This window comes from Numenius arquata, chromosome 8 (assembly GCF_964106895.1).
Source record: "Numenius arquata chromosome 8, bNumArq3.hap1.1, whole genome shotgun sequence".
Taxonomy (NCBI): Eukaryota; Metazoa; Chordata; class Aves; order Charadriiformes; family Scolopacidae; genus Numenius; species Numenius arquata.
The window spans coordinates 38,117,435-38,140,981 of NC_133583.1; the positions used below are offsets into that span (position 1 = coordinate 38,117,435).

Below are 23,547 nucleotides of genomic sequence, written 5' to 3' on the forward strand. Positions count from 1 at the left end.
TCTGGTATTAGGATTCAAAGTCAAGAATCCAAGCATAAAGCGATAAAGAAATTCGGAATAGTTAAAAATAGAAAAGTTTGCCTGTACAAGCTCAACTGAATTTTAAGATCTACCAACCTGCAAATCAGTCTTTACAGACATGGATGAATATACAGAGGGAAAGAACCCAAAGAACAGCCTTTGTCACCAACATGTTTTGCATCAGATATTCCTTACCCAAGAAAGAGTGTGAATATAAGCTTCTAATAATTTTCACAATTTTACAAGACATTCAGAGTTTCTAACCACAAGTTATGATTTGTGTTAGTACTACAGAAAGCTTTAGATGCACAACTCAAATCTCAGGCACTGTACTGTAGTCAGGCTGGTTCCTCAAAAGTGATTCTGTACCAGAAATTCAGTCTTAGAAAAGCCTTAACAACCATCAGACAGAAAAATAAATATACCGGAGGAATTCCCACCAAAAAAACCAACCCTGCATACCTGTACTCTCAGTTTAGGTCTTTTCTTCTTAAGACGTGAAATTAGTAGTTTAAAATTTAGATTCTCTAAATTTACCATCACTACACCAATTAATTGGGGCAGCAACAGAAGGTAACCCTTCATTAGGGTGGTGGTAAATAGCTCCTTTTCAAACTGGCAGTCTGTCACAAGTGATGTCCCCCAGGGATCACTACCGGGCCCAACACCATTTATTATTTTCATAAGTGATGTGGATGATGGGATAAAGTGTACCCTGATGAATTTTGCCAGTGACACCAAACTAAGTGGGGAAGTGGACACTTCAGGAGGGAGAGCCGCCCTGCAGGAAGTCCTAGATAGGCTGGAAGAGTGGGCAAACAAGAACTTCATGAAGTTCAACAAGGACAAGGGTAAGGTCTTGCACCTGGGAAAACTTAATGCAGGAGTGCAGCACAGGCTGGGATCTAACCCAGCTCTGTGGAAAGGGACCTGGCAGTCCTGGTGGACAACAAGCTCAATATGAGTGAACAGTGTGCTGCTGTGGCAAACAAACCCAACAGGATGCCAGGTTGCATCAAGGGCATCACCAGCAGAGACAAAGAAGTCATTATCCCACTCAGCCCTTGTCAGACCACACCTGGAATACCGTGTTCAGTTTTGGTCCCCGCTATATAAAAAAGATGTGAACAGGCTGGAGAGGGTCCAAAGAAGGGTCACAAAGACAGTTAGAGGACTGGGAAGCCTGCCATGTGAGGAAAGGCCTATATAATTTAGTTTGTTCAGCCTTAAGAAGAGAAGGCTTAGGGGAGACCTTATCGCCACGTTCCAGTATTTAAAGAGTGGCTACAAAGAAGATAGAGACTCCCTTTTCACAAGGAGTCACATAGAGAAGACAAGGCGTAATGGGTCCAAGTTACTCCAGGGGAGATTCTGATTGGACACAAGAGGAAAATTTTTCACAATGAGAACAATCAGCCATTGGAATAATCTCCCCAGGGAAGTGGTGGATTCCCCGTCATTGAGCACTTCCAAGATTCAGCTGGGTAGGGTGCTGGGCCGTTTTGTCTAGACTGTGCTTTTGCTGAGAAAGATTGGATCAGATGAACCTTGAGGTCCCTTCCAACCTGGTATTCTATGATTAAAACACTCTGGAAAGGATTACTACCTTGTTGTTTTTAAATCCATATACCATAGGTGTAGGACATGAATTCAAATCAAAATACATTGCGATCAGATGAAACATTCCCACCCCCTCTCAGAAGACCATTCTTTCGTATAGTAAAAGTAAAGATCTAGTCTCAAAACAGAGAGGAAAATAAAACATTATGTACAATGAAAGTTTTAAAGTTGGTGGTTTGTTTTTTTTTTTTAAATCCAGGTGGGGGTAGTTGAATTTTTTTTTATTTCGGCAAGAATTCTGATTTAGAATTAGAGTACTATTAAAGTATTTTGCTTTGATATGTGACAGTGTTTAAAGATAAATTTATATTTTTTTTCTCTATTTTGTTTCCACTGAAAGCATGGAACCCATTAGGATCTCTTTTTACCTTTCCTTACATAAATCTTATAAGACATGCTATATCAAGAAAAGAATCCTAGTCTAGTGACACATCAAAAATATAATGCCCATATTTCTTTTTATATTATCATCATTAAGGAAGCAAAACAATGTTGATTTTGACTATTTAGGGAATCAGAGCTACTAGCAGAAATAAGATTTGAATTAGCAAAAGAATACAGACATTAATAAATGGATCAGCCCTAAGGTATGAAATGAAAGAATGAAACGGGTATTAAAATAATGAAACGCATCAGTTTACTCATAATTCAATGTAAGGTCAATAGCATGAACATACTACCTCTTGCTTGTCCATTCGTGCTATTCGAGTGAAAAGATCTTCACAAAGTCTTGGAATTATTCCTTGGTCTTCATCAAATCCCATCATCCTGTAGTTACACAAAAACCTGCTAGTTCAGTTTTGTAACCCTCTATAGCTAGTTTTAGTATTAATTGTATAGCTCTAAAGTTGAAATGCCATCTGTTCCTAAGTTATAGATGTATTAACCGACAGAAATAAACCTGATCTAAATTGTTGCTTGTTTGCGCAGGGAGTTAGATAAGCTGATGTCCAGAGGTCTAATTCATCCATTGGGAAAAAAAAGGCACAATATACTTTAGAACATGTCAGTTCACACACAAAATAACAGCAGTGGACAACAGCACAGGGAGAGTCTGAGAAACTCTCAGCATTAATAAAAGTTTTTCTTCACTAAGATCTCTTGAAAGAGCTTTTATTTTCCTCACAAGATGTAGAAAGAGGTCAGTATCAAATACGTAAAAATATTCTACACCTGTCTCAATTATAAATATTGTTTTAATTATTTTTATTTAATTTTTTTTAAATAGGCAAAAACACTTTAACACAATTCAATAATTATGAAATCTATTCCCTATAATCTGTTTTCAAGACTACATTGCATAACAATCAACTACTACAGAATTTTAACAATTACTCTTAGGAACTTACGTGTATGATTTTCCAGAACCAGTCTGTCCATAAGCAAAAAGGCAAGTGTTATATCCCTCAAAAGCTCTTTCTAGGAGTGGCACTGCCAAAGTTTTGTAAATCATTGCTTGGCTTGCAAAATTAGGATGACATTTGTCAAAAGACCAGAAAGAGAAGTCATAACTGAAGCTGTAAACTTGGTTTGTGGCTGCTTTTCGTACAGCTGTCTCTGAACCATTCATTGAGACTACAGGGAGTGAGTTTTCATTTTTCTCTCTGAATGGAAGGGGGGAAAAAAATTAAAAAATTAAACATAATTTATGTGCTTTAAGTTAGTCATTTCAATCAACAGCCTTACAGAAAATAAAAAGTTCGGTAACCATTCTTAAATATGTTAGATGAACATACAAAGTAGTCAAGTTCAAAATCCTTCAGCTAATGAATATGTAAAAAAAATAGCCCCAAATGCCTATAAAGTAAATTCACTCTCTTAATAATATCTTTATCTTGATGTTGCATGAAATATCAGCTAATTTCAAAGTATGTATTATACCCTTATTGACTTAATGACTAAACAAGTCAAAAAATACAAAGTAGGAATCAACACACACTATAAAAGCTACTATTAGCATCAGAAATAAGTCCAGGATACAAACCTGTTATTGAAAGGCCTCACACGCACAGCTACAATCACTTTGCTGTTTTCCACTATGAAAACATCTTTCTTGGTGCTGGTGCTCTCAGATAGAGTTTCTGTGTTCTCTTTTGGTTTTGAACTTCTAGTCACAGAAGGAGAGCTGGAGACACTAGTTTTCTTTTTGGCTAGAATTTGAAGACGAGGTGTTTGTTTATTTGAAGCAGACAGAGATGGCCGATCCTGAGAAGTGCGGTTCTTCGGTGTTAGCTTAAACCCTTCTGTTGAACCTTTCATTGGTGTCCTTGGTCTTTCCAAACTGTTATGTTTTATAACCGAGTGTTGCAACCTTTTCTTTCCAGCTTGCTTATTATTTATATCGCCTTTTTCATTCAGTTGTTCTCCTGATACCCTATTAATATATTTCAAGGTAACTAATTGTGCTGATTTAGGAACTTCATTTTGAAATTGTGTGTCAGCAGCACTTGTCCTATATTTTAAACGCGTGCAGCTCTCATTTTCACATAGACCATCAGCAAAGCTAAAGGAATCCTTGCTGTTCAGGTTACACTGTAACTTCATACTTGACTGACCCTCAGCTAATTTAAAGCTTGGTTTAACATCACAGGTATCATTATTATTAATATTTGGTGGAAGTGCAATCTTGTCATTTCTTTGTGCGGCAACGTCATTATTTTCTATTCCAGGCACAATATTGTGATTAGTTTTACTCTTCTCTACAGAGCCAGTCCTCACACGCCTCTGCAGAGTAAGTTTTTTCTCCGTTTGTGTAATTTCCGTGCCCTTTGTTGTGTCTGTATGCAATTGTTCACTACTGGACAATGATTTTTTGCTCACTCCAGTTCTCCTCTGGAGTGTTAATCTGCCTTTGGGTTTAAATGCAGTTGATGTGTCACTCACTTTTTTGCAGGCTGAAATCACGTAGGTCCTATTTACTTCCTCAGTCTTATTCTGAGAACATGAAAGTAGACTATCCTTTTCTTCTCTTGACATCTGTGATTTCAGTTGCTGCCCAGACGCTTTGCTGCTGGTAAAAGTATCCTGTGAGGAACTCTTCTGCAAAGGGGTAGTACATTGTGCTTCAGAGAGACTTCTTGCAGGAATTGTGTAAATAGGCATTTTATCTTCCAGCAAGCTAACGTTAGGTTTTTAATAGGTACACCACCTTTACTAAAAGATTAATTCTAGTTGCTTCTTCTTATGGAATCTGGGGAGACAAAGCAAAAATTTTTTATGATGCTCATGTCCAGTGGGAGTTATGTTTTGGTGCATGGGGAGGTCTTCACATATACTGCAGTAAATATACGTCCCCAAACATTAATAGCAATTAGTATCTGCTTTCAAAAAAAAAAAAGTCATTCTTCTGTACATGAATGACTGCTTCTGCCAATAGTAGGCTATTTGATTTCCTTTATTGGAAATTTTCCTTTATTCCTTATTATTCTATGATTTTTTTCAAAAAATAAACCAAACATCACAAAGAAATACCAGTTGGTACAAAAAATGATCTAATTATTTACCAACAAACATCACCATGGACATTTCTTCCAAATGATCTACCATGATCCCTAAAGAAAGGGAATTCAAGATCACGCCTCCATTCACTGACAACTATTTATGCTTGTAGTGTTTCAAAACGAACAGACTCCGATATAACAACAAAATTATTAACAAGGAATAGGAAATCTGTGAACATAGAAAGCAGATTGGTTTTTTCAGGATTTTGATATATAAAACCCAGTATTACAATAGGACAGTTAATAGAGATGACTATTACAATACATTTGGACATTATTTTAGTTCACTATAATACATACATGCACAGCAAAACAAAAAGATACCTAGCCTAGATGACAGAAGAAAAACTGTAAAATGCATTCCACATCCATTGTACATGTAAATATTTAGACAGCAATATATAACGAATCTGTACAGAAAACTATGGTTTCACTGTTGCATATTCATCATAGTTATCACCTTGCTACAGGTTCGACATCACTACCCACTACAGACGTGACAGCTGCAATTAATTTGCTACTAAAAGTCAACAGGAAGTCACCTGCCTTAGATCCTTCAAAAATTGCATACATCTTTAACAAAAAGCAGCAGAGTGTCAGGGGAAAAAAGGAAAGCAAGATGAGAGCAAGTGATGTAGAAGCAGCCATTCAACCATTGTTCCAGTAAGGAGTTGCTTTTAATGCTACACTTTTAAATTATTGCTCTTGGAGTACTCTCAGAATTTATGTGATTACATCCACTTCTACATGTGTCATGACAGCACCAAGTTTTCATAGCTCAAGAGTTGCAAGGAAAGTTTCAAGAATTTCAAACCACAGCGTATTCATTGTTCAATCCAGTTTGATACAGGAAACTACTTATGTTACATGAGTGGTTCCATCTAGCAGTCAGTAAACGAAGAAACATGATTGTAAGCCATGAATTGCTTTAGCATTTTCGGAAAAGTCCATCCTTCCTGTTCAGCTTTAAAATAACTAGTATAAGAAGTGAAGTTCTCCCGTCCTGTTGCTATAGTTGTGCCTTGCAAATATTCATGCTTTTCTGTAGAAGAAAATTAACCTCCCCATTGAAAGCGTCTTCATTCCAAAATAAGGTTCAAGATTTGTTAAAAGTACACTTGTTCATAATCACCAATTGATTACGAGTACTAATGAGAGGTGAAAGGCAAGCGTTCAAAGCCAGGTGAAAGCATAGGAGAAATGGGTACCTTTGCTATCTTTCAGCAAACCCACCCTCTTCAGACGAAACCCTACAAGACTCTCGCCACAGCCACGGATCTATTTTACTACCGCCCCGCTGAAGGCGCCCCTCAGCCCCGCCGGGTGGCCGAGCCCGCCCGCGGCCACAGGCAGGCGACGAGGCGACGGCGGACGGGGCCCGAGGGGACTCCGCGGGGCACCGCCCTCCACCCCGCGCTGCCCGCCTAGCTCCGCGGCTCCCGAAACAACGGCCCGCCATCCCACGGGATGCCCCAGGGACACCCACCCCTGGCCAGGGCCGAGGAGGGAACCCCATCCCTCACCTCACCTCAGGATAGCCCCTCCTCACCCGCCGCTGGGGCCGCCGCTCGCGCCTCCTCCCTGCCCCGTTTGAATGCGCCGGGCCCGCGGGGATTGGCTCCCGCCAGCACTGCGTCAGAAGGGGGCGGGGCGGGGAGCCGGTGCCACCGCCCGGGCAGGGCAGGGAGCCCGCGGCCGTCGGTCACCCCTCGAATGGCCGGCACAGCCCCGCTCCAGCCGCCGATAGGTTAGCGGAGCTGCCCCGCAGAGCGGGGCACGGGCAGCGAGCTGCACGCCGACGGCGGGGCTTGCCGGCTCACCTGTCAGAAACAAGTGTACCGCTGGAAAGTTTGAAGATTGCGGGATGAGGAAGGCCAACGAGTACTGCTTCGTGACATCTCCGCAAGAAATAGAAAAGCTGGCCGCTTGCTGAAGGAGAAATACGTTTATAAAAGATTTGGCATTTATAAATACTGCACAACTGAGTTAATGTGAAAAAGCTTAAAAAAATTCCAGCAGAGGGAGACAAAAGACAAAGCACAGGGGAGGGCTGGGGGGGATGCTAAAAACCTGAGGTTTTCCCCACGTGAGATTACGTTAAAGTAGGAGCAACAGTGCACATAAAACAGTAGAAATCATCATAAATACCGTATTTCAGGTTATCAGAATTCATGGTAGGAGTCTGTCATTAATAACTATATAAATCTGTTACTGTTTAAGAACCCCTGCGACTGGCGCCACGCTTAGGTCATCTGTCTTGTGGCAGGTAAGGCCCACTCTTTTTGGTTCTAGTTGGGGAAAGCTTTTAAGAATTAATTAAGTTCACTACCAAAGTCAGTCTACCATATTGGTGTCCTTTGGCCAAAGAGTAGACATACAGTGCACATGTGACATGACCTGGGACATCTCAGCCTGCCAAAAAGGGATGATGCATCATCACAGCAGCATGAAAGATTTGATGAAACTAATTTCTCAAGCCTCAGTCTAGGAAAAAAAATAATATATTGATTATGACCTATCTCAGACTTTGGATGGTAAGTTGTACAACACTGTCTTAATACAGTTTTGGTCTCATTTCCCGAAAAAAAATGAAACGGCATCTGCTGTCAGAGCATGTCAAGTTACATATAAATGAGTGGTAAACAAGTACGTGAGATCAGTTAGACATTAACTATAAAGTTCCATTAAATAAGAACACAAATTTCTTATTTAGCTTACATGGTTTATCCTATTTCTTCACAATGAAGCTATATTACTACTAGTATTTCTGCTAATGCAAAGTGCTTGAGCAGGACTTTTAACTGGTCCACAGGCAATACAGGAGAAACTAAACTCTCAGTACTGTTTACAAACAAAACTTGCATATGCAAGTTCACAAGAATTCACAAGAAACCCCCAAAGAGCACACTGAGGATTCCTGGAAACGTTCCCTGTGGAAGCTCTTACATGAACTAACAGGAAAAGATTGAGGCTTGTTTTCAGAGACTAATCTGCCACCATTTTTTTTTTTTTAGGGGTGAGGGTGTGCTTTGCAGAGATCTAATCACAATATAATGGCGTAAAAATCACCAGAAGGGTGTGTTTCGCAAGAAATCTGAAATGATTATTCAGAAATATTAAAACAAAATAAAGAGTATCCTCTCAGTTTATGTTGCAAGCAAGACCAAAGACTACTGGTTTTGAAAAAGGGTTACAAAGAGTGTTATTACTAGGCACTACTGTAATTCAAACACAAAATAGTCTGTATTTCAAAATAAAGAGGAAATAAAAATGAGACTCCTTAAAAAAATGAATTATAAACTTCTTTGAAAAAGGCAATATACAAGGCATCATAATTCCATAAGGGTTTTTAATCACACTTCCATTATAATTACATAAGATAACTATAAATATATCTTTATTACCTCTGAGAATTATTTTTGTCATGTTTTCTAATAATGTCCATAATATTATCTCCTGTTACAAGGCTATTCTGCAATTGTTTAAGTCTCTGTTGTTCCCTTCTCTTTTGGTCATGAAGATATGGGGAATTAAGCAGCTGTGGGGGAAGAATGGTGCCCGTTGGTTTTACTCTCTTCACGACATCCCAAAAAAGCTTCTTGCTGTTGTTATTGATAAAAGTAATTGCAGTTCCACTGTGACCCAACCTCCCCGCTCGTCCAACCTAAAAAAGCAAAAACTCATTTTAAGTTATCAATATTAAATGGAAATCCTTCAAATACCCTTAAAGTTTATTTTCTGTAATAAACCAGCAGCTAATCAAAGTGACAAGGCCAAATCTCTTTACCTCATCCTCTAAGCACAAAGTTGTAATCAACTTCCTGAACTTAGGATATGCAGATTTGAAGCTTTAGCTTAAACGCAATCTATAATTACTACTGGCTTATGGGACATACCGTAAGTCCAATATTGATACTAAGATATATGACATAGCTTATGGGCAAAGACTTACAGTAAATTTGGTCCCAACAAAATGTTTTAAAAAAATGTTTATTACAGCAATGCCATATACATGTATCTTGTATCAAGCACAATATGTACACGCATGATTATAAAAAATGCCCCTTCTTTGCAATGTTCTAGTAACATAAAATTATTTCTCAATATTATCCAACATGATTGAACAAATTAGGAAAGAATATACAAAGCTGCTCTATTTAGGAAGAGACAGTACGTTAATACTGGCAGTTTTGATGCTAGAAAGACCATTTTTATTTATTTACTACTTGCTTGAAACTTTAGCAGAAAGATAATTAAAAACCAGAGAGGTGTACTGCACTTAGTAACACAGATTGCTTTAGGAGTTCATGAGAATGGATGACTTCCAGAGGTCCTTCCCACCAGGTCAGAGCAGGGTTTTCAGAGATCACTTCGCCCAGGGCCTTGTCCTATGGAGTTTCAAGGGCCTCCAAGCACAAAAGCCTCACCACCTCTCTAGGCAGCCCATTCCACTGTCTGGCTACTCTCACTGTGAAAAGTATTTTTGCCTGTTATCAGGTCAAAATTCCCCTTGGAGCAAACTGTGACCGTTGGCTCTCCTCCTTTCATTGTGCATCTCCAAGAAGAGTCTGGCTCTGTCTGCTCTATAACTACCCATTACCAAATAGAATACAGCAATTAAATCTCTACTCCAGATCAAACAAGCCCAGTTCCCTCTGCCTGCCTTCATGTGTCACATGAGCCAGCCCCCTGACTTTGTCTGGACTCTCTGCAGTTTGTTGGCTTTTCGTGTAGCGATGACCTCAAAACCGGACACAGCAGTAGAGTACTGTGGCTTCATAAGTGCCAAAAAGGCTAATTATTAGTTCTCTTGATCTGCTAGCCAAACTAGGGTTGGCAGGCGTGTACATATACATAAATGCACATACACATGCAACCCACACACCGTCTTTTTTAATGTCAGGAATCCTCAGGAATAAAAAACATTAAAAAAAAAAAAAAATCAGAGGAGATACTGGAGTAGGAAGACCGTAACAAAAAGAAAGTACACAACTGTTTTCCCGACTGTATTACACGCATATCCCACACTGCAGCTGAGCTGCAGCAGGAAGAGAGGTATTCAGCATTTCTTCACACAGATAGTTAAAACATGGTAAACTGCTTTCTATAGACACAAAATGATACAAGACAGTACAAAACAGGAAGTAATATAAGAACACTGTTTTAGATTTTTAGTAATTTATGGAAGAGACTTATGGAAGAGATCTTCAGTACCTTCCTTTCCTATAAAAAAACAATATTCTGAAGAGGAAAATAATCTTTATATTTACATTTAAATTGAAATGTCCATAACTGGATGTCGTATTTCAGTATACTTTTTAAATAATGCTTAAGCAATTTATTTCTTTACCTGATGTACATATTCATCCATACTTGAAGGCATATCAAAATTTACTACCAGTTTGACATTGACAAGGTCAAGCCCTCGTCCAAGGACTCCAGTACTTACTATAACTTCATACTTCTCTTGAAGTAATCCCTGGCAAGGGAAGAATAAAAAAACAAAAAGGTTAGGGTTAGTTATACAGTGTAAAAACACACCCAGTGGGATTATTGTATTACAGAAGAGAGAATGGTCCCCCTTGATTTAAATAGGAATATAATTCACAGAGCTAATTAAGGAGAGCTCAAAGCCACAATTTTAACATTAAAAAACCCCTCATCAATTAAAGTTAAATGCATATTTAAATTCCTATTTCAAAGCAAATAATCTAGGAAATAGTCACCAGTATTTATCTGCATTTAAAACGGAGTATCTACAGTTTTGCTTGGTCCCATCTGCCTCTCCTCTTCCCCGGCAATACTCCAGGTTGTACTGCAGAGCAGCAGTAAATTATGACTTAACTCACTCATATTAAGCCACCTTTGAAAAAAAGTTGGCCATTTTAAATCTATCAAAATGCCCATAACTTTAGGAGACACAAACCTGTAATATGTCTGTTCTTTCCACCTGAGACTTTTCAGAATGCATAGCTGTACATTGCAATCCTGTAATCTTATGAACAGCATCACTCAAGAGATCTGCTCCTAGCTTACAGTCCACAAATACCAACACTGGAGGTTTGAAGAGTTTCTTATCCTATGAAATTAAACAATTTATGTAAGAAGGTATTACAACAGTTTGCTGCTCAATTTCTTCTGCTCATTATCTCTTAAAATTAACAACGCTTTCAGTTGAATAAATGTTCAAGATAAGAAGGAATAAGATACCATGAAACAAGGAAGGAACAAGCCACGAAACTATACCAATCTGTACATCATAAATATATAATGATTTGTAGACTCAGAACCCAAGTTTATATTAATACATGCATTTTTTAGAAGTCAGAAGCTTTCTTCTATGTTTCTTTAAATGTTACATAATAATTCTGGATTTCTTTAAATTCTGAGGTTCAGTTAAAGATTCTTATTTACTTCTTGGATAACCTCAGCCAATGCTCCAAAATTCGCCCCCAAAGTACTCATAAAAGATATTTATTATTCATATAAAGAAAAACAAAGCAAGAACTAAATTTGCTTTCTCACCAGTTGCTTTAATGACTTTTAAAATGACAAACCACTCCCAGGCCATAAAGCAGCTATAAAAGTTTAAGATGAAAGTCCTGTTCCTTTACCACTCACCGATAAACAGTACAAATCTTTGGGATTCTACACTGCAGATTACAAAAATTACTACATAGATAGTAATTAGATTACATAGATTACATACATAGATTACTACATACAGATTAAAAATGAGAACCTGACAGAGATGTGTAAAGACATGAATAATTTTATAAATTGTTCTTATGAGAAAAATATTACACTTACATTAAGTATTTCAAAGAGCTTTTTCTTTTTAGATGGTTCTTCTACCCACAAGATAATTTGGCGAACATTGGAACACGGCAGATTCTTTTCTCCAATTGTTATTCTTACAAAATTGTGCAGAAGCTGATTTGCAAAGTGTTCGATGCCCACTGGAATCGTGGCTGATACCAGTATGGTTTGATGATCGTGAGAGATGTCTTCCAAAATATCCAACACTTGCTGTTGGAAACCCATTTTTAACATGGTATCCACCTAAGCAAAAAGTATTAGATTTGTACCAGATTTTTCTGTAAACAGCAGACTCCTGAATTTGAATTGCCAGAAGAACCATAATATGTATGATTGGCATGTAATCCAAATGCAGGAGTATTTTCAGTCACGATGAAAGCTAAGTGAGAAAATTAAAAATAAATGGTTCACGCTGGTCTAGCATTATTACCCTGTCAGGTATCTAAGTCTTTCATAGCCAGTAGAACATGCACTGTTCAAACACATTTCAAATTGTGTTAAAAAAATGGTATTTTTTTTCTTAATAAATACACTTTATCTTTATAATGAACGCTCTGTATGTTTAATCAGTTTGACTCTGCTCTTGAAGGACCTCTCCGTATAGGCAATACAGCCCCAATAAATACTTACTTCATCCACCACTACAATTTTTATGCCACGCAGTTGAACAGGACTTTGCTTTAAAATCTCAAGAAGTCTTCCAGGTGTTGCTATTATAACCTACCAAAAGAAAAAAAGAAATAAACAAATAAAACAGAAGTTAGAAATTCCATGAAAGGACAGATGACTGTCCTAGAAAAACTGTAAAGTTACAGCACATGCGTGAGAAGGGCGCTAATTAGTGAAATTACTTATGTTCAAATAAATCTTAAAACTTTTATAGATAACTTAAAAAATTATGAAGCCTCAAAAGGAAATGGACCTTTTAGAACTCTAATGGAATTAGAGTTATTGTCTAAATACAAACAATGTAATCTGCATTAAACAAACTATTATTCCTGTAAATTGCAACTCCTTGTCTAATAAAATGGCATATTTCAGTCTTCAAAGCAGCAATAGTATGCATGAAAATTTTAAAAAAAAAAAAAAAGCTATTATGTTTAGTCAGATACCAAAATGTAAAAAAACCAAAAAAAATGTATTACTGCAAAATTTTCAATAGCTAACAATTACTTTAGCAGTTTAGACTTAGGAAAAACATATCTTTGTGTGTCCATACACATCAACAGTAACATTTTTCTTTTCTGTGAATGTCATGAAAATGTAACTCTCCACAGGATCCTTCTATGCTATAGTCCTTACCTTAACACTTTGCTTGAGACGGTGAAGCTGTGGTGGCAGCGGTAAACCTCCTACCAGGAGAACTGTTCTCATGTTTGGTAAACCAGCCATCAGTTCTTTAGCTTGTCTCTCTATCTGAATTGCTAACTCCCGTGTTGGTGCCAAAATAAGGCCAGATGGAGTTTCTGTCTGAAAAGAAGGGAAGAAATCTATTGAACATGGAATTGCTTTATTATTTAGATTAAAAGCTTTCTAAGAGAGAAAGCTTTTTGGGAGACTAAATCTCCCAATACTAAATTATAGTGTATATAGTCCAGCTACTGTGGATACAATTAGACTGCTAATAACCTGTCTGAAGACAGAAAGTAGAAAGGGATTATACCTTTAACAATGCACGCCAAGGGATTCTATCCCTCAATTACTCAACTTCTGAAAACAAAAAATTAATGCATGTGTAAGTACACTGTTAGAATAGCTTCCTGACAACCAAAAAAAAAACGCCCAGAAGGCCCTAGTAGTCATATGTAACGATTGCTTTTTTTCCTGTTTTAGTTACTGCATTGAATCTGTAACAGAAATTCACAACAAATTCCATATGAACGCAAAGTACAGGATGCTAGTTGAATGTAGAGATCATAAATAGAAGTTTTTAGAAGTCTTGATATTACAGGAACAGTCTGTTTTCCTTTACTGTCTTGCACACCACTAACTAAAAACATTAAGTATTAACCAGAGAAGATAAGCCATGATAGGAATTTTACACAGCAAAAACATGTCTCTGAAATTTAAAACAAAATCAATAGCCCCTCTGACCCACTATTAGTCAGCCAGGTAGAGATGAATGATTGAAGTGGTACAGTCTTCAATTTTTTTGCTCCTTATATAAGGATCTTAACCCAAATTATCACCTCATGATACTTCTGCAATCAAGAAATCACAAAATTACAGGTAGTAATTCCCCTCAGATTAATACAGATTCCTAACTCCAGTTAACACATGTTAACAAAATAAAAAGAACATAAGGTAAAACAGGTGGGAGGGCAGAATAATGGCCTAGCTCCAAGACACATTATTTCCATAATACTGATCACCTCTTCAGCAAATAAAGTTCACTCTCATATACTGATACTACAATCACAAATACACTTGAAAGTTTTCTGGATGGTACATGTTTATTTCGCATCTTCAACTGAAATATGTAAAAGTGACCAACAGTAGGACATTGTTCCTTTCCCACTGCACCATCAAAGGAACTACATTGTGAAATACTTATGCCAAGAAGGGTTTTTTGAGTTGTTTGCAACTGGGCAACAGCGTTTAAATTAACAACTTCACCACCACAAAAAAAAGGTATCTACATAGATGTGGAGAAGCCAGAAACTGCCAAATATCTCATACTCAGATTATTCTTATGCTTTTATCACCTCATCTCTCTTTTACATTAAAAATGAAAATTATTTTAAGCAACAAAATACAATTCTTCACAAATACATTAACTTGTAAAGTACACTGAAGATGAAGAATTTTAAAGATCATGTAGTGAAATTAAGTATTATTCATTGAGGCTCCAATTATGTGCATATTATTATAAGCGCATAACTGTCTTGCAGACTTTAATGATAATCAGAGAGGAGCTACTGAAGTTTAATACTCCTGTTCTTAAATGCTCCAATATAATACTTCCATTGTTAAAACCGATGCTATAGTACTTTAGAAATTGAGAGGTACCTAAATAAACTTTACATTATTTAGTTGAAAAACAATTATACACACACACCCCCGCATATGTATGTATTTAAAGGCATCTAAATAGTCCAAAACATCAACTAGAATCAGGTCCAGAATTTTCAAATATATCCTTATAGTCTTTTTGAATAAAACCACTAAAGCAAAAAAGCAATATTGAAGCACGCACAAGGTACAGAATATTATTTGCCATTACTTCCCATCATACATTCACATCCTCACCAAAGCAAAAGTTTTCTTAATTGCTTTTTCCCCCAATATCAAAGAGGAGACGGTATAACTGAGGATTTCAGAAATTATATAACCCCAAAATCCCAAAACATATTCCATCAGAATTTATGCTGTGAAATTATGCAAATGCCAAAAAACCTCCTTCAGCCATCTGATGTATCAAGATATAGGAACAACTACTTGCAGAGCGCCTGGAATTATTTTCACCTTCTATTTTAAGTCGAAGTTTACCACAGAATTTAACTACCTTTCTTAACAAGGAGAAACTGTATCCAGGCAGCATTAATAGAGTTGTTTTATCTCCTGACCAAAGCAAAAAACATTCAGTCATTAAAAATAATCAGCACCTCCCCTCCTCCAAGAACCAATGCATCAATCAAAAGTAAAATAGATCATTGAACGTCAATAAAAACCACTGCAATTACGTTCTCAATTACATTGGGAATCCAAGAGACAAAGTTGCACGCCACTTTCTCTGAACACACAAAGTTTCATTACCTCTTTCAACACCTTCATAATAACAGGGAGTAGGAAGGCTGCTGTTTTTCCAGAGCCTGTGTCTGCGCTAGCCAAAATATCCCTCCCTAATAGTCCAACAGGGATCATTTGCATTTGGATGGGAGTTGGGACTTCGTAGCCAGAATTCTTTAAATTATGGTTTAAAGTTTCAGGAAAACCACAGTGTTCAAACTCTACAATAGGTCTTGGAACTTGCTGGCCCTGGACAGCAATACCCAACTGCAGTTTAAGGTTCTCAACTTGCTCATCTTGCAAGCCTAAAATAAAGGAATGATCTTTGTAGAAATAAGGTGTATTAAACAGGCGAGCTTCTGCTTGAGATTCTGCTTTTGTGAGTTGATCAGATTTTAGCTTTTTTTCCTTTTCTTCAGACTGTAGAAGGTGTTTGGCTTTACATTCCAAGCTACAAACATCTTCATCTGTTTTATCACAGATATACTCCCCATAGCGACCACACACAACACATACAGGTTCTCCAGGTTCTGGCCAGCGCTGGGATTTGCTGAAGGATTTTATGGGTTCTTCCGAAGAGTTATCTTCATCAGTATTTTGGTTGTCCTTTCCCAAAGTTGCATTAGCAACACCAAGATCTCCAGCTACAGGTTCTGTATGTTCTTGTACAACTTCATTCAAACTGCATCCTGAAGCAGAAGTTTCTGTTCTAACTGGCTTACAGTCTTGGAACTTGGTGGTCTCCTCTAGCAAAGATCCTCCAGAAGACAATTTATTTTTCTTAGCTGTAAAGCTTTTGTCGTCATCAGCAGTCCTCTTGACTTTAACAGATCTTGGTAAAAACATGCTTCAGTACACTAGAAATAAAATTATTACAGTTGTTAGAAATTACTGCCATTGAGAAAGGTACATTTTACTGTTTACCACAAAAAAATTTTAAAGCCTAGGAAATATATTTGTGAACCTAGAAACCAACTTTCAATCCCTGAAAAGATCTAGAAACAGCCTTGTTTAACAGTGATCTCGGTCTTAACGTTGATACATTGTAAAGCAATACCTGAAAATAACAGTGGAAGCATGGAAAAACAGAGATCCACCTACAGTTAGCTTTCAGTATTAGACACTTGCAGATGCACAAAAGCTTTGATTTTCACTATCTGTTGGGAAATTTATCCATTCTGAGAGTCAGCGGTATTTAAATCCTTAGAGAATATAGTTGTTTCTAAGATGAGATAAAGAAGCAAAACATGCATTCTTCTAAGCTATGAAAAAACCCAACCAAACAAAATCATCCATTTTGAAAAGGGTGTGAAATTTAGTACAGGACCCAACCAAGACCACTCCTTTTGTTGTCCTTTTCAAAGTATACTCCAATTTAAGAAGGCTGTACATCTATTTAGAGTCCAGCTCTGTTTGTTCAAGGTGTCAAAGAAGCAGCAATGACCTACAGGATCAATTTGACAAGTCTCTGCTGTAATACAAGGAAGCCAAATTCAGTGTCCTTAAATAACTGTAACTTTCATACTCTGAAACTTCCAGCAGTTGACTCTGAAAGTGCCAGATGTTCTCACCAATCGCTTGCTCTGGTACAGTGGGTAAACAAAGTACAAAGACTACTGCGAATTTATTCTGAATTAATCGGACTGTGCAAACCAGTCTCTGTCAACTTCTTTTTACATCAGCTTTCTAAAAATACACAAGGCTATCTCTGGGTTTACAGATACCTTTTTTTTTTTTTTTCCCCTGCATAACTCAAAGGCATTCGGAGCGATTCTGAAGCACCAGGAGGAAACTCCCCGGTGAGGTGAGACCGGGGAGGGTGACCGAGACCCGCGGCCAGGACACGGGCAGTCCCGAGGTAGGTGCCTGGATGGCCGCCGCTCCCCCTCGCTCTTGGAATCAGACGACAGATCCCACCGCTGAATTTTTCGCACCTCATGAGAACTTCCCACAACAAACCTCTTTACAAACTCAGCCGCCTTTCAAGCGAGGGTAGCAAACTGCGCTCACGAAGCGGACTGACGAAGAAGACGACACCCCCCCACCCCCAACAGGCTCCTCGCCGGGGTTCTCCCGTCCTGCCGCCAGCAGCGACCCTGCTTAGAAGCCCCACCGACCCACGGGAGACCAAGACAGCGCGCAGCGCTTTGTATCCGCCAGCCTCCCCCGCCGCCCTGCCCGCACCCCGGCCCCGCTGCTGCGAGGCGGAGCCTGGCCCCCCCACCTCCTCCTCCTCCTCGCTAGCGGCGGAGGGACGTCGCCTCACGTACGGCTACCGACCGGCCGCCGGCCCCACCACCTCTACTCACAAAATGGCGGCGGTCTCAGGCAGGCAGCGCCGGGCCAGCGGAAGCAGGGCGCCGATACCGGAGAGCGCTGGGAAAGCACGCCGGGGACGGGGCGACGGCGAGAAGCGAGACAAGGGGCGGGGGCTCCCGGCCGCACTGGAACACAGCGGCGCGACCGGGCCTCGCTAGCGGCCGCGGGGGACGAGCTGGGCCGCTCCCGGGGTGGTGGCCGGGCCTGCGTACTCAGGCTGGGAGGGGAAAGCCGCGGGGCCGAGAGGTGTCAGCGCTGAGCTCGGTTTCGGCTTGGGATGGGGTTGAAGGCGCGGCTGCTGCCCGCTTGGGTCTGCGGGGGGGGACTGGGCCCGCGCTCCCCTCCCGTGTTTACAGGCCGAGATGCTACAAACACACAGGTGTTTGCACACGTGAGAACAACATGTTATTAGTGAAGGTAACGGAGGTGTAAGATACACCAGTAAATGCCCCACACATGTCCTGAGCCACTTAAAACCCTTGGAAGGGCAGGATGAGGGCTGTTCAATTGAGTGATTATTTTCAATAACACATAAGCATACCTTATTTACACTACATCACACTGCATGAGAACACCAGAATTTATCACATTTCGCTGCAGGGCAGAAGAGACTTTCACACGACTTCAGCGTGGGTGTGACCACTGCAACAGTGCAAACCACCCCCGGCACACCAAGATCATGGAAAATAGTAAGGCTTGGATGTACATCCCATGAGAAGGCTGATGGTTTTGGCTGCTTGGCCATTGTGACCAGGATGGTCACTGCTACTCGCCTTCTTTCCAAGGACTCGCGTCACCAGGAAGAGGTCAGTCAACCTATCCCAGATACTCAGGACCCTGAGGTGGTGTCACTGTCTGCAACATTTGAGGGAGGTCCTGGGTTTTAGCACAAGCAGGAAGACCAGAGTATTCCCAAAATAAAAGTATATTCTATGGCCATAAATGATTTGGTGCATGGGAAAGATGTCTTGCTGGGAGCTATCTGGGTTGAGGTACTCCCGGGCACTCCGGGTGCTCCAGAACAGATTATACCTTACTTCCCTCTTCCTCCAACATTGATCCCATTAGCCTGAAAGCAGCCATATTGATAAGGAGTTCCATTTTCTTTCTGGCTCATTGCTTTTCTTGGTGAACACCACCATTTCCTGTTAAAAGAGAGAATCCATAAATACTACCAGCCCCTTTGGAAACACAGTTTAATGTGACTTCAGAGGAACAATCAGAGGAACCAGTGGGAATGGGGTTAAAACACAGACACAAAGTTGGGGGCTTTTGAGCAGCTGGCTGCAGAATTCTGTAACATTCCAGTCCAGTCACACTTGAAACATGGTCTATCTTAAAGTGTGCTGGATTTCTCTGTAGCAGGTTACCACAGTAGCAATACAAAGTTTGTGCAAATAGGCCATTTGGGTCTGTGTGTGATTTTTAATTGACTGTTACAATTGGAAAAGCCTATTGAGCTCCTGGAAAGATTATGTGGGCATTTCTTGACCTGAAAAACTGTGAGGCACCTTTCACTCACACTGCATACATTCCTCATTTTCTGTGAAAATCCCCACCTTTCTCTGATTCAGCCTCTGTCATTCCCCTTTGTTTGTGCTGACTTTCTTTTCTTCATTTTCCCTCCCAGAGAGTTTCTAGCATAAGCTAATTTCCTTTTCTTGCTTCCATTTTTACAAGGTCATTTCCTGGAATTCAAAACATCATTAGCTCAAGACCAGTATTTCAACAGTATTCAATATGAGACGAGATGCTTCATACTCTATAGAAGTCCATATACCAAAAATGCAAATATCCTATATGTATCAGCTATTTCTATTTTTTGCTAACAGTACATTTCTGTGACAGAAATATTAATCTAAAGAAAATTAAAGTACCTTTTTATTGTGGTAAGAACACTCTTGTTTTGTTGAAAGCTACCGTTCTGTCCTCACCTGCCATGAGAGAAGAGTTTGCACACTTCAATTACATAGACACATTCAAGCTCTTGAGATTAAATAGTACTGTCCATACTGTAATACAGCTACTTAGCATTTTTGTCCCCAGTACACATTCCTGCTGTTGTAAGCTGCAAAATGCAGAAGTCTAGCATATGCATTTCTGTGGAAGGAATAATGTAGTCAGTGGGTGTATTCCGTGATTCACTTATAGATGCATGACTTTCAGTTTTTGCTCTACCCTGCATTTGTTTCATGAGAACACTATTTTGTTAGTAACGAACACTTTCTAATTAGGTACTGATTTTTTTTTTAAATCAGTTTGAAGATACACATACTATGTTGCATTTTATAAGATCGTTATTATATAACAAATAAATGCAACACAAATTAACATTCTCCAAACAGAAAACCTGCCTCTACTGTTGTTTATAATACACACTAATAGCTTGCTTTTCTTTAGACATAATAGTCTCAGATGAACTGAGGCTTCATCACAGCAGTAAAGATAAAAGGAGGTCACAGAGATTATTCAAGCTGATTAAAGACTAAAAGAAACCAAGTATTGAACTGTCTGCAGGATTATGTTATTAATAAAAACCAGCAGCCTCCCTGTCTCTCATTCAACATCAATTACCTAGGAATCCTTAGAGTTGTTCAATAAGGACAACTGTTAATACCTAATGAAAAAGGTCTGTATTACCAGAAAAGGCTGACACCCCTGTGATTATGGGAAGTGTCACTGATACAGAATACTGGACTTTCCAAAAGGTGTTAAGAGGTTCCTCGTCAAAAGCTTTAAGGACACTAAAAAAAATGCAGGGTAAGAAGACAGACATACCATTGATTAGAATAGAGGAAAGAAAGATTAGGGACTCACTAATGAGGGGTCTTGTGGTGGAGGGAGGAAGTCACCAGTGAATTCTGCAAAAGCTTGGTACCATTTTGCAGATTGATACGGCAACCCAAAGACCAAGAAAGCAAGGTAGTTTGCTGGCAATGAAATCTCAGACACTTCACCCAAGGGCCACCAAAAGAGCTTTACAAGAGCCTTAGAAGACTTGGTTATAACAACAGGTAAAATTCAGACAGACAAATGCAAACCTAGGTACACAGACAAGTATCTTGATGTCGAGTACAGAATGATAGGCTCTGAATTGGCCATTACTATTCAGAAGTAAGATCTCAATATTAAGAGGAATAACTTTGTAAAAGCATCAGTTCAGTGTGCAACAGCAGTCAGAAAAACAAAGTTATATGGTAGGAAATACTAGGAAAGGTATAGAGAACATTACTGTGTAAACTGACAGTTCATCTATATGAATGCTCCTTGTCATTGGAGTTTCCCCATCGCTCAATCCCCTTCTCTGAAAAAGACTACAGCAGATCTTGAAATTAAGTTTTAGAAAAGGACTCTATGGACATTCAGAGGCGTGAAAAGGCTTACATGCAAGACACAACTGCGTAAACTCATGAAGGCTGGACAGCTATTGATAGTTCATTCTTTCTTTCAGCAAAATGATGAGTCATCAGGTATTAAACAAAAGTACTAGCAAAATGAATTTTTTTTTTCAGCTATTGCTTTGACCCTCTCTGTACTCATAAATGCATTACTTTCTCCGAATTATTAATGTATATGCTCTGCCTTGAAATTCTCATACGCTTTATAGCAAGTGCTCAGAACTGAAAAGGAGTGCAAGCTTCCACAAAATGCAGTATGTTATTCTTTATTTACATGGATAAGTTAATCAGGATAGATGTACCAAAACCTCTTTTGGAAGAGATACTGTGCTTTGTGAGCTCACTAAATAGTTTTTTTTCCTGGAATAAAGTATAAATGTTCTATTCCACTCACTTTCCTAAGCTTTTTTAGAATGCTGAAATAGGTAAGAGTAATATATAGCCCTGGTCAATTTAATTCCCGTCCTCCCAGCTCTTGATGCTGCTAATCAGATCTGAGGTGAATGACATTTTAATAAGATTTCTGAGCTTCAAGTTTTGTACCTTTAGAGTTCACCAGATTGTACAAAATGTCCCCAGACAAGATGCTCTCAGATACCCTACAAGGGTTTTGTCTTGGTATTCTTCTAAAAACTACATAATTCAAGCACTGGCTGAATAAAGTTGGATTTAAGTCCTGTTAGAAAACCATGAACAATTAGTACAGTCATTTTTGCATATTCTGGAAAATTTATCTGGCGATGTCATAATGGAAAACTTTAAGGTTTCCAGGTCATGTAAAAAAAGAAAACAGGATCTGTATTTTGTATAGTCACATCATTATTTAGTTGGTAAAACACCAAGAATTTACAACGTTCTCATCTTGCCTATGCTGCATGTGTACCAGTACAATAGCTGCCTAGGAAAGTACCATGTGCTGTTATTAGAACCCTCTGTTCAAACACAATCCTTTTATAATTAACACGCCTCTTCAGGGTGACTTCTAAAATAAGCATTAGGAGCTACAGAAATGTAACAATGCACACACAAACCCACACGTATAAAAGGCCTAATACATACCAACATAGATTTACTACATAGATTAATAGTAGATTAGTAGATTACAGCAACAGATTATTTCAATTTTACACCACTTTCTGTTAGAATAACAAAGATAGCAACTATTGATTAAGAGTCAAAATAAATAATGAAAACAATAATTCAAGCACAAATTATTAGTATTAAGGTATCCTACTTTTTGGTCTATTTTAAATTATATCAAGAAGATTTTTCCGTATTCACTCAGTGTTTCTATACCAAATATACAGGAAACAAGCGTGGCATCTTGGATTCCTGCCCTCAATTTAAAAACAGACACTTTGTCCTATAACATCTCACAGCCATTCTTTAGAAGCATGAACCAACCTTTCCCATCACTTGCAAATAATAAATAATTCAGTAAAACAAGATTGGATTAAAGGAGGAGTCTGAAATCCCTCTACTCCCTGGCACACTAAATCCATAAAAAACGGGCATTCTGCATACTAATTCAGAGACGGCATCACAAGCATTTCAAAGAGCTGCTCGACTGTAGCATATGCCTCAGCTCTCCACAGCAATACCTCCCAGAGTGACCCTGTTAATTAAAACCTGTATCAGAACACAACCTGTAGGCACCTCTCCATGAATCTGGCAAGCAGGGTGTTCTCAAGTTCCACACGGTGATTTGATTAACAGATAAATGCATCCCAAAGAGTTATTGTCCAAAATATTTTAGTACGGTGCATTTAAAGTTTCCTTTGTAGCCAAAATATCCTCATGTGATGTCTGAATTTTCCACTTAAGAGTGAGCTCCCAGTGTATGCAAAACTGCCGAGAATGGACTCCAATTAGTGTCCAAATAGCGCCTAATGCATCACTTCCTCAAGTGGCAAGTAACAAATCTGAAAATTAAAATGTGCCTCAAAAGAGTATGTCTCATCAAGGGGAATAGTTTTGTTTTTTCCTTTATGCTATTAATTATTTTCAATATCTCAACATGTATCCTGTGTATCTTTCTTCTAAACTAAGGAATCCCAGTGCCTTAATGTTGTTTTTTAATGTTATAATGGATGAAGAGCATGAAATTTGTGAAGATCTCACTTCACAGATAAAAATGATTC

The 23,547-nt window shown here is 38.8% G+C and overlaps 2 protein-coding genes across 6 annotated transcripts in view; both read right to left on the reverse strand.

Moving 5' to 3' along the window:
* KIF14 (kinesin family member 14) overlaps positions 1–6,727 on the reverse strand; it is a 29,882-nt gene extending 23,155 nt beyond the window's left edge. Inside the window, exons 1-4 of the mRNA XM_074152165.1 lie at positions 6,670–6,727; positions 3,626–4,831; positions 2,991–3,245; positions 2,322–2,409 (exon numbers count right to left, since the gene is read on the reverse strand). Coding sequence (XP_074008266.1) covers positions 2,322–2,409; positions 2,991–3,245; positions 3,626–4,743 — 1,461 coding nt within the window. The 5' untranslated portion in view covers positions 4,744–4,831; positions 6,670–6,727. The remainder of the gene's footprint in view (positions 1–2,321; positions 2,410–2,990; positions 3,246–3,625; positions 4,832–6,669) is intronic.
* A 1,744-nt stretch (positions 6,728–8,471) lies between these two features.
* On the reverse strand, positions 8,472–21,059 carry DDX59 (DEAD-box helicase 59). Of its 5 annotated transcripts, XM_074151922.1 has the most exons (9): positions 21,021–21,059; positions 19,613–19,620; positions 15,717–16,536; positions 13,263–13,430; positions 12,591–12,680; positions 11,952–12,203; positions 11,068–11,220; positions 10,492–10,620; positions 8,478–8,805 (listed from the first exon to the last, which is right to left on the reverse strand). In XM_074151922.1, exons 3-9 carry the CDS (start codon positions 16,533–16,535, stop codon positions 8,542–8,544), a joined length of 1,875 nt encoding a protein of 624 aa, XP_074008023.1. In that variant the 5' UTR covers position 16,536; positions 19,613–19,620; positions 21,021–21,059; the 3' UTR covers positions 8,478–8,541. The 5 variants fall into 5 exon arrangements, with proteins under 5 accessions (XP_074008019.1, XP_074008023.1, XP_074008020.1 ...); XM_074151918.1 differs by lacking the exons at positions 19,613–19,620; positions 21,021–21,059 and adding an exon at positions 17,999–18,196 and having other exon boundaries at positions 8,472–8,805; positions 15,717–16,546; XM_074151919.1 differs by lacking the exons at positions 19,613–19,620; positions 21,021–21,059 and adding an exon at positions 17,414–18,015 and having other exon boundaries at positions 15,717–16,546.
* Between the last annotated feature and the right edge of the window lie 2,488 nt (positions 21,060–23,547).

What these genes read in the sequence shown, in the direction of transcription:
- DDX59 (XM_074151918.1), bottom strand. Translation starts at nt 16,535, where the DNA reads ATGTTTTTACCAAGATCTGTTAAAGTCAAGAGGACTGCTGATGACGAC. An exon ending in AAATTGTAGTGGTGGATGAA is followed by an intron (nt 12,204 to 12,590) that starts GTAAGTATTTAT and finishes CTTTTTGCTTAG; the next exon opens with GTGGATACCATGTTAAAAAT. An exon ending in TGGATGAATATGTACATCAG is followed by an intron (nt 8,806 to 10,491) that starts GTAAAGAAATAA and finishes TTGCTTTTTTAG; the next exon opens with GTTGGACGAGCGGGGAGGTT.